This window comes from Suricata suricatta, chromosome 1 (genome assembly GCF_006229205.1).
Source record: "Suricata suricatta isolate VVHF042 chromosome 1, meerkat_22Aug2017_6uvM2_HiC, whole genome shotgun sequence".
Lineage (NCBI taxonomy): Eukaryota > Metazoa > Chordata > Mammalia > Carnivora > Herpestidae > Suricata > Suricata suricatta.
The window spans coordinates 6258478-6269163 of NC_043700.1; the positions used below are offsets into that span (position 1 = coordinate 6258478).

The following is a 10686-nucleotide window of genomic DNA, read 5'->3' on the forward strand; positions in this document are numbered from 1 at the left end:
ATCCTTAGTCACATTTATTTGTCTTTTTTAATGTATATTTAAAATGTAAGAGTTATGCAGTAACTTGACAGGGTATTTTCAAAGATAAAATAATTAAAAATCTCTAATAATCTTAACATTGGAACCTAAAATCATTAATATTTGTATTGCTTTTGGACATATTTTTGTCAATTAATTTTATATCAGATATATAAAAATTTGTATCTTGCACTTTCTAAAATAGAATATTGGCTTGAAATCTTTATCTTATGTGCTTTATTTGCTTTTATGTTTATTATACCTGAGGAATCCATAACATCCCTTTAAGTAGATATACCATAGTTTGCTAAGATAAATGTTCTAGTTTGAAATTTAGATTTATTTAAACATTTTCTCAAAATATTTCTGTTATTTCCTGAGATCAATTACCTTTTTTCCAATTGAGGTCATAACACCCACCACGAGACTTACTCCTATAAAGGAGTGCTTATGTGCACAATACAGTAGTTTAAGCACAGGCACGATGCTGCGCAACGGATCGCTACAACTTACTCATTCTGCATAACTATAACTTTGCACCCGTTGAAAAGTCGGTCGTGTCTGAGAAGCACAATAACTGAATGAGTGAGGCAATGCTTCTGGTTTCATATGTAAGTACCAGTTTTCGCCATACCTGCCCTGTCCCTGAAGTATCAGCCTCATGCGAGTGTGTGTGTGAATTAAGCATGGAACATGTTTATCCAGAAAGAAATCTGGAGCGGCAGCATTCTGGGAAGAGGTCTATGTGCGACTCTGTGCACCCCTGGGAATGCAGAGCTCTATATGAGCCACAGAATTTTTATTGTAACCCAGGTAGAGCCCATACATAACAATCTCACAAAGGATTAAAAAAATTTTTTTTTAATTTTTAAATTTATTTTTGAGAGAGAGAGAGACAATGTGAGCAGGGAAGGGTCAGAGAGAAGGAGTCACAGGATCTGAAGCAGGCTCCAGGCTCTGAGCCATCTGTCAGCACAGAGCCTGATGCAGAGCACAAACCCACTAACTGTGAGATCATGATCTGGGCTGAAGCCGGACGCTTAACCGACTGAGCCACCCAGGTGCTCCAAAAATTTTTTAATGTTTATTTATTTTCGAGACAAGAGAGACAGAGCATGAGCAAGGGAGGGGCAGAGAGAGAGGAAAACACAGAATTCAAAGCAGGCTCCTGGCTCTGAGCTGTCAGCACAGAGCCAGACACTGGGCTTGAACTCATGAACGGTGAGATCATGACTTGAGGGGAAGTTGGAAACTCAGCCGACTGAGCCACCCAGGTGCCCCAAAGGATTTTTTTTAAAGGACTTAGCATCTCCTTTCTTTATTTTCTTGTTTTATTGAAATATCATTGACAGCCTGCTGGAGTCGAGCTCCAGCAGGTCCAGGACTCCCTCAAGGATGGACGGTTTCAGCGAAAGGGGGAGGGATGAGAGAGCCTCGAGTTTCTTTCTGATCCCCAGGCAGGCATCTCTGCACTGACCTGAGAGTCAGCTTTATTTATGATAAAAAATGTATAGGTCCAGCACAGAAGTGGCATTTGCCTAAGACAAGGATTTCTGATGACAAGTTTCTTTGGTATGTAAAAATTTCACAGAACATAGATTGGTAGAAGACTCATGCATAATCTTTATCAATAGTGATTGATATAGGTGACTAGATGCTTATCACATGGGGAAGGAAGGTATCTTTGGCATTCAAATACAAGACAATGTATTTAGCATAGCAAAGGCAGAAGTTAGTTCTTGGTGAGCAGGGTCAATAGTCTGTTCTCTTGAGGGGAAGTAAAACAGATTTCTCAGGAAATGCGATATTCACTCCTATAATCACACACAAAAATTTTTCCTATAAGTTCCTGCACAAGGTGCAATCAGCATTTCAGGGCCAGAATAAGGAGACAAATCACTCCTGATACCAGTCAACAAGGTCTCTTGAGGGGGTTGGTGCTCAGGTGAAAATAATTGATGGGGAGTAGACATTGGTCACTGTCTGATGGTGGGAGGCTGTGCAAAACCCGCCTTTACCTCACAAGGAGTATTCTCAACTTAGTAAGTTCAGAAATGGCTCCCAACAACATCTGAAATGATTATCTTTTTTTTCTCCCTCTTTCCAGTTTTGAGACAAGTTTGAGATGTAAGCTCTGTGTAAAATTAAGGTGCACAGCTTGGTGATCTGACTTGCATATATCAGAAAATGATTACTACAAGTTTAGTTAACATTCATCATCTCACATAGACACCCCCAAAAAAAGAGAAAGAAAAGGGGGAAAGGGGGTTTTCCTTGTGATGAGCAGAAAGAGTTCTTAGCTCATGAAAGGTATAGCAAGAATGATGGACTCAAAATTTTGTAAATGAGTTATAAACAGTTACTAATAATCACCTTGAGCCTAAAGATAATCTCCACTTATACATATTCCGTCGCAAAATCCACTGTTTTCTCCCTATGGATTTAGTAGGTAGAGATAATTTTTAAGTCCCCATTGTTCAGGGGATGATTAGAAGCCCCTGGCACAGAACACCAGTGAGGACCAAGGGTAAAGGAATAGGCATGGGAAGCCCCTGACATTCACCAATGTCCACATGACCAATGGAAATTTAGAATGGTCATAATAAATGCACTTCTGAGTTACCAGCAGTGGCCACAGGCAATAGGACTCACAGGACACAGTAGGTCTTCATTTTACTCAACTGAAGGGGACAGAAAAAACTGTTTGCACGTTTTCATCTCATGAGATTGAAGAGAGTTGCAAGTTCATTTCCCCAGGAAAGCCCATGTCTGACGCTGATTCTTTATTCCCAGTGGTGTTAATAAAATGCTCTCCTAAGTACAGAAACTCGAAAAACTAAACTGCAGATGACCTCCCATATTCCCCAAAGAGGAAACTCCTGCCCATTCTCCAAAACCCTATTCACATTTCCCCAGGAATCCTTAAATCTCTTGTATTTATCTGCTCCATGTATTGCCTTGGATATATTTACATTATACAATATGTGACATTTTATTTATTTAATTTATTTGGGTCTTTTTCTCCTTACATATTCATGTTTCCAATTTGTTACATTTCTCATTGCCTAGGAACAAAATATGTACTAAAAAATATTTTTCTCTCTTTTTTAATGTTTAGGTATTTATTTTTTGAGAGGGGGAAGGGGCAGAAGGAGGGAGAGAGAAAAAAAATCCCACGCAGGCTCCGTGCTGTCAGGGCTGACCCTGACGCGGGACTCAAATCATGAACATGAGATCATGACCTGAGCCGAAATCAAGAGTCAGACGCTTAACTGGCTGAGTCACCCAGGAACCCCTCAAAAAAAATTTTTATTTTTATTTTATTTTTAATTTTTTAATGTTTATTTTTGAGAGAAAGACAGAGCATGAGCAAGGGAGGGACGTAGAGGGCGGAAGACACAGAATCTGAAGTAGGCCCCAGGCTCTGAGCTGTCAGCACAGAGCCCAACATGGGGCTCAAACCCACAGACCACAAGATCATGACCTGAACCAAAGTCGGATGCTTAACCGACTGAGTCACCCAGGCCCCCCTCAAAAAAAAAAAACGTTTTTTAAAACAAAAGAAGGAATTACTTAAATGCTTTCCCGTGAAAGTTTATAACATTCATATCTACCAGCAAAAACTGTGTTGATTTTTGAACATTTTGTCCATGTCCAGGCTAAGTCACTTTCTCTAAGGTCAGGCGTGGCTGGTTTTCATCTCTCTTTTTGTTAGAATAAGACATCCAGGCTCTGCAGCTCAGATAACGACACCTCAGCCAGTCCCTGCTCAGTCCCTGCTCAGTCCCTGCTCCGTCCGGGTCAGGGACAGGACCCCGGCAGCGGGCAGGGGCCCACTCTTCGTCATCAGTGTCAGCAAGCTCAGTTCTGATGTAAACAGCAGGCGTATTTCTTTTTGAAGCAGTAACCCACCTGGGTTTCCATGTAATTACAGTATTCTTGACAGTGCCCTTCACTTTTCTTGCAGTTGACAACTTTGAAATCTGGTTCTGGTTCTGTATAAAGAGATATCCAATGTTAGAGCATCTCAAGAATCAAACAGGGGTTATTTGAGTCCGAAGGGATACGGTGGAGGATGGCAGTAGGTAGGAATCAGGTTTCTTTCCTATGTGAGCTCTCGGATTTCCCTGTAGCCAGCCTGAGAGTATAAAAATCAGATCCTTGATTCTGGCTTCAAAGTCACCTTTGCTCTGCCTGAGAAACGAGCTGCCCGTCAGAGGCAGTTGGGAAGAGAAATGGTAATAGATGAATCACAAAACCAATGTTCCACTTACAACAGTGTAGGATGCTTTGCAAGGGGGCACAGAGGGCACAGCCCTCCCAAACACAGACTTCAGGGGGATGGTCCTGCCAGCAGGGTGGGGTGCGGCTGAGCTGTCTCTGTAAGGGAGATGAGACGTAGCCAAGGGCAGATTTTAAAAGAGTGAAAATGACTTCTAGTTCCCTGTCGTTCTGAGGGAGCGCCTGGACTTCCGAGGCCTCCAAGATGAGCCAGTTTACTGGAGGAGTGTGAAATCGGTGCCTCGCTCTGCAGTTCAAGCCCTGAGATCAGCAGAGATGAATTTTTGTCTTCAAGTTATGTTTGAAGACAATTGATAGAAAAGGCAAGCGGCAAGTATTAAAAAGAAAAAGTGGGGCGCCTTGCGGCTCAGTCAAATAAGCATCTGGCTCCTGATTTCGGCTCAGGTCACAATCTCACGGTTCATGAGTTTGAGCCCTGAATCAGACTGCACTGACAGTGTGGAGCCTGCTTGGCATTCTCTCTCTCCCTGTCTCTCTGCCCCTTCCCCCGCTCGCACTGTCTCTCTCTCTCTCAAAAATAAATGAAATAAAACTTTAAAAAAATTAAAAAAAAAAACCACCCCAGATGCACAGCATGAAAGCAGAGGCGCAATATCAGAGAATGAGCAGTAGGTCTCTGGCCGGGGAAGGCTTCAGAGACTGCCGAGGGTGCTCTGGGTATTATAAACTCTGGCACCGATCAGAGGTGTGACCTTCAGACAGATGCAGTGTGACGTAATGTGACCTCCTTCCTGCCCTAATCTGTTTCACTGGTAAGGATTACAATGATTGGTCTAGATCAATGAATTAATTGATCAATTACAATGATTTTCTTATCACTTCATGATCTGACCAGGGGTCATCCTTTCTTACACATACATGAGGAGATACAACCCGCCCACATCACAAGTGAACAATGCGATGACCTCACACATCCGCATACCTCATGATACCATCACCACCATCAAGGCAGTGAAGGTATGCATCACCCACAGAAGCTTCTTTGTGTCCCTTTGTTTGCTTTGTTTCCATTGTTCTGTTTCTTGTTCTCCTTATTGTAAGAGCACTGAACAAAGAGCTAGCTTCTCAACTTATTTTTAAGTGCACAATACCGCATTGTTCATGACAGGCACTTGTACAGCAGGTTTCTAGAATGTATTCATCTAGCATCACTGAGACCCTACCCCCAGGGAAGAACAGGCATATTCCAGAGTAGCCCGTCTCTCCTCTGTACCCGCTGCCCGTGGCGCTCACCTGAGCAACTACTACCTGTGGATTTTGGAGGCAGAAGGGATGCAGTCAGTCCCCTGTCACCCCATAGAGCAGGAGACACATAATAAGTTCTCCAAGTGAGCCTGTCCAAACCCGTGGCTCAGACGCCTGGGTGGCTCAGTCGGTTGAGCGTCTGGCTTCAGCTCAGGTTGTCGTGATCTCTTAGTTCAGGAGTTCAAGTCCCTTGTCAGGCTCTGTGCTGACAGCTGGAGCCTGCTTCCGATTCTGTGTCTCCATCTCTCTCTGTCCCTCCCCAGCTGGCACTCTGGCACTCTCTCTCACACGCACTCTCTCTCTCTCAAAAAATAAGTAAACATTAAAAAAATAAATAATAATAATAATAGAAAAAGAAACCTGTGGCTTCATTTGGGAGCATGGCCCCAAACCCTTGCCCTCAGGAGAAGGAGGGACATCTCTATGTGCCAGTCACCCTAACATTTAAGGCTGTGCCACGGGATTTTGGTTGCAACCTCGGTGCAGAGTGGTCTGCCTCCCAACTCAATAGAGCCTTGAATCCCAGGAAAATTCCATTTTTGTACCTTGTTAAACACCCCGTTATATACAGAAAGTTAATAGCTTTTGAGAGAGAAAGGGGTAATCATAGAAAGAAAGACAAAAATAGGACCAATGGGGGGGCTACAGATGTTTATTCATTTGGTAAATTAACTCATTTGCTCATTCCTTCAGGCAAAGTGAGGTAGGACATTTTAGCATGCCATAACTGAGTCAGGGGAGGGTACAGTCTCTGGATCAGCCGGGAAACAAACATGTAACCACATGTTTAAATTCAATATAACCCATCCACAGTTTGGGAGCATAGAGAACAGCCTAATAAGGTCACAGAGATTATTAAACTTAAATGGAGGCTAAATGTAGCGTTGAAATGGGGTCTCGAGCTAAAGCTAGATGTGCTTCATAGGGTTGTGCAAAAACACGAAAGAGCAGAGTATTTTCTAGGAATCACCGCATGGCTCAAGGACCACTGTGGTGATGGATGAAGGTGGGAAATGTGGGTAAGACAGCGCGATGCCAGACCAACGCAGACTTTTACAGCTGGGTGAGTATTTTAGGGTATATTCTCTTAGTTGTTAATTTTTAAGCAATACTTTTGAGAAACTGTGTTTCCAGACATAGATCAAAGAATTATGCTAGTACAGGGAGTAATGAGATTCCTTCCCCAATTTAGAGAAGAAGTCATTAAGGGAGAGAATTTTCTTCATAAAAAGTATTTTTCCAGTAGACTCAAATGAAGTGGGAAGTAGAAAAAACAGTAGGAAAATTAAAATGCCGGGGAAATTGTATTGCAAAAATACTTATTTTGGAGGAAATGTTCTGTCTTAATTGCTTCTCCTCCGAATTGGGGAATGAGATGGGGGGTGGTCAGTGATGACCTGTCACAAGGTCGCACTCCGTGTGTGGCACTGGGCTGGGGCAGAGTCAAATCAGGGCCAGTCTGAACATAGGGAGGTCACACGCTGAGAATGGAAATCACAAGTGGGAAGGCAAGTAAAAAACCAAGAGTGAGTGACGCCCACGGAGAAGTGTAGGCAGGGAGCGAATACAAGGTGTCAGGGAGAAAGAAACAGGTATGTCTTAAAGGGAGTGGACTGAGACCTCTTCTTAGATGACAGCACTGGGATGTCTTGCTTATATTCTTGAAGGTTCAACTCTTGACTGCCATTGGCCAGCTGCCTGATCTTGGACAAGTTATTTTGGACAAATATGGACAAATCCCCTCAATGCCCTCATGAATCAAATGGGAATAGTAACCCTGTCTCATAGATTTACATCAGGATAAGTGACTCATGCCTCATGTTGTTTATATTGTTGCGCAAGCATGGTCTTGTCTTTTCTCCTTCCCTTGGGAGGAGAACCAGACTACTGAGTCCCAGGGATCCCAGAGCCACCTCCAAAGGGATCAAAGGAGGTGAAGACAATGCAGGGAATAATGTCATCAGGTTTCCCTCTGCCTACACTCTGGTGTGTTCTCTGCTCTTGCCCACGGAGCGTCCAGCCCCTTGTTCCTTGACTCAGGGTCAGGAAAGAGTTGGGGACTAAGGAAGCATCTTGGAAATGATTGTCTTCTCTGGGTCCTTCCAGTTCTGTTTCGGGCTCCACATGGGGGTTCAGGATTGACCAGAAAAGTGCCTTTGGGCTCTTTGGCCAGGCTAGTGGCTCCTCTGCACCCGCCTCTGGGGCATTTCCTGCAAGCTCAACATCACCCTGCACTTAGCACGTATTCAGCAAATTCCTGAAGAGTGAATGAACTCAAGATCAAGGGAGTGGGCAGGTGTCTTACTCAGTGTCATGTCCTCTGGCTATCCAGTGTGGATGAAGCCAGAGATTACACAAGTCACCTCAAATACTTTTGCCTCTTTGCCCCTCATGCTCTCTAGTTTCAGGGGGTCCTCAGTTGTCCATTGGGGAGGCTGTCAGACCCTATGGACTTTCTGAGAGGTGGGGCAACCCCAGCCATGTACATAGTGTCTTTGTAAACACGCCCACCCTGACCTCCACCAGTGCTCCACCCTATGCCACAGGCACAGACCCCTTCCCAGCTCTTCATTCACCGACCATTCCCGGGGTTTCTTACCCTGGTAAGGGGGAGTACGGGGCAAGACATGGCGTTTTTCTTGGTGGTGTAGCAAGTGAGATCCATTTGTTCCTTGTCCAGGAGACCCTTCCCTCGGTCCTCTTGGACCTACGGTGCCATGGTGGTCCACATTTCTGGCTCTGGATAGTCCTATTTCAGAGTAAATACACAGCAGAGAATTTTCAGAACTCTCTCTCTCTTTTGAGAAGACCCAAGAGGGTCAGGTGCTTCACTCTAGGGGGCGAGTAGCAGAGGCTGGGGGGAGACTGGGAGTCGCTCCTGCTCAGTGGGTACAAAGTGTCAGTCCTGCATTCCTGAGACGTGCTGTGAAGTGCATGCCTACAGGTGGTAGGACGGTGTTGTGCACTTCAGAGTTTGTTAAGAGGGTGGGTCTGTTAAGTGTTCTTACCACAAGAAAACAAGATCACAAAGGGACAGAAGGAGACTTTGGGAGGTGTTGCAGGTGCCTATTGCCTTGGCTTTAGTGATGGTACCAGGGGTGTTTGCAAATGTCCAAACTCATCAAATTGTTCACATTAAATACGTATGGTTCTGTATAATAAGTGAACCTCAGTAAAGCGATAAAGAAAGAGTAAGTCGAGAATGAGATGGAATGGGATGGAAGCAGGGCAAGTGTGTGTGTGTGAGAGAGAGAGACAGAGAGACAGAGAGAGAGAGGAAAAGGGAGAGGAGGGTGGGGAGGGGAGAGTATGAGAGAGGCTGATAGAGGAGAGGGAGAGAGAAAGGGAGAGGGAGAGATAGAGTATGAGAGAGAGAAGGAGAGGGAGGGAGACAGAGAAGAGAGAGGAGAGGGAGAGAAAGAGAGACAGAGAGACAGAGAGGGAAAGAGAGATAGACTGAGAGGAAAGGGAGAGGTGAATGAGGACTGAAGAGGGATGCCAGTGGAGGCTGAGTACCTCCTGGAAGCCAAGCTGAGCATCCCCCTAGGGTGTTGCCCATATAGTTGTTGAATCATTTATGATGCAGGCTGCCCCCTCTGTGAGGAGTAGGTGAGTGTTGAAAGGCTAAGGAAATGTAGTCAGGGTCAGGACCTTGTCTGCTGGGGAGCCAGGGCCATCAGCACTGTCAAGGAGTCACTTACAAACCCACCAAGAGATTGCTGCCCAAGAACCCCACCAAGAAAGGCACCTGTGGGCTCAGTGTCTCCTGGCCCCACCTGGAAAGGACCATTGCGGAGAGACTCAGACCCCAGAGCTAGGTCACATTTTCCATTTACCTGCAAACACCAGGGCCACAAGGAGGAAGCTGAGGAATGGAGAGAGGGATGGCTTCATGTCACCAAGGGGACAGCTGGCAGAAGAGGTCCCAGAGGCAGGCAGCAGGGATCCCTTTATAGCCCCAAGGTGCAGGGTGGGGACCACAGAGGGGAATTGCTGAAATCCGGAACAGTTTCTCAGGCACAGAGAACAATCGGATGCATTATTTTCCCACAGCCAGAGACACAAACATTTGAGCCATTTTCCTCAGGAAGTGACCAGTATGCCTGAATGCCCTGGGTGGGTTTGGCAATAGAGAGAGGATGGAGCAAAGAGAAGGGAGCAGGATGGAAGAGAGAGGACAAAGGTCATTAACACAAAAAGCACCAATTTCCTCAAGTGTTTATTTAAGCGCTAGTGTGAGTCAAAATGGGGGCACATATATGGCTGTCATATGGCTTCTACCCTGGCTTCTGAATGCATTTATTTTAGTGTAAAAAAATCATCCGGAAAAATGTGAAACATTTTGGAGATGGTCTGATTCTTGACAACTGTCATTTCCTGAAGCTGTGGGGGTCATTCCAAAGTCTTCCCAGATTTCCTTTCTGCTCTTTCGCCCCCTGTTCCTTGGCCTTCTCCACTTCTCCTTCATCCCTGTGTCCTCTCCATTTTGATTTTAATTCATCTGACTCTTCATTTCTCTGTCCTCTTTCCATTCTTGTCCTTTCCTCAGACTGTTAATACCATTTGGTCCAATTCTGTTCTTGTAAGATTAAATAGATGGAGACAGAGACGAGAGGAAAGAAAGAGACCAAGTTACGAGCCAAGAAAGCCTTTATTGGGATCTGCGATTCCCCGGGCAAGGTTCCGTGACTCTGGAGTGGAGAGTCATGGAAGTTGCGCCTGGTACGGAAGGGCAAGGTGTTTTATGGGTGAAAGAGTTCTGGGTTTGATCTCGGGTGGGCAGATAGCCAAGTAAGGGCATTTTCGGGCTGTGGCAGGGTGGGATTGGTTGTTTCCTAGGGGTGAGGGGATGATGGAATTCCATGGTAGGCTATATTTCAAATGGCATGAGACATTCCAGATCTGAGAGTGGGGGTCGTTGGTGCCTGGTAGGTGCCTGGAACTCTTCTCTGACCCACAGTAAAATGGCTGCTTGGTCGCCCTCTTAAGGTAACTCTTACAGTTCTGCTTTTTTAAAAAAAATCTATAATTGAGTCTGAGTTTTCTCTTTTTGTAATATTTTTAAGGTAATTTATTTTGAGACAGATAGAGAGAGTGCAAGTAGGGAAGAGGCAGAGAGAG

The 10686-nt window shown here is 44.9% G+C and overlaps 1 protein-coding gene across 1 annotated transcript; it reads right to left on the reverse strand.

Moving 5' to 3' along the window:
- Positions 1–3557: 3557 nt before the first annotated feature.
- On the reverse strand, positions 3558–9463 carry SPAG11B (sperm associated antigen 11B). The gene is made up of 3 exons (XM_029941724.1): positions 9402–9463; positions 8165–8314; positions 3558–4013 (listed from the first exon to the last, which is right to left on the reverse strand). Exons 1-3 carry the CDS (start codon positions 9457–9459, stop codon positions 3880–3882), a joined length of 342 nt encoding a protein of 113 aa, XP_029797584.1. The 5' UTR covers positions 9460–9463; the 3' UTR covers positions 3558–3879.
- Positions 9464–10686: the final 1223 nt, after the last annotated feature.

Bases quoted from the DNA above. Each gene is read 5' to 3' on its own strand.
- SPAG11B (XM_029941724.1), bottom strand. From the start codon at position 9,459: ATGAAGCCATCCCTCTCTCCATTCCTCAGCTTCCTCCTTGTGGCCCTG. The intron at 8,315-9,401 runs GTAAATGGAAAA...ACTCTGAAATAG, and splicing joins TGTGGCCCTGGTGTTTGCAG to GACTATCCAGAGCCAGAAAT. The intron at 4,014-8,164 runs GTAAGAAACCCC...CTCTTTATACAG, and splicing joins CCGTACTCCCCCTTACCAGG to AACCAGAACCAGATTTCAAA.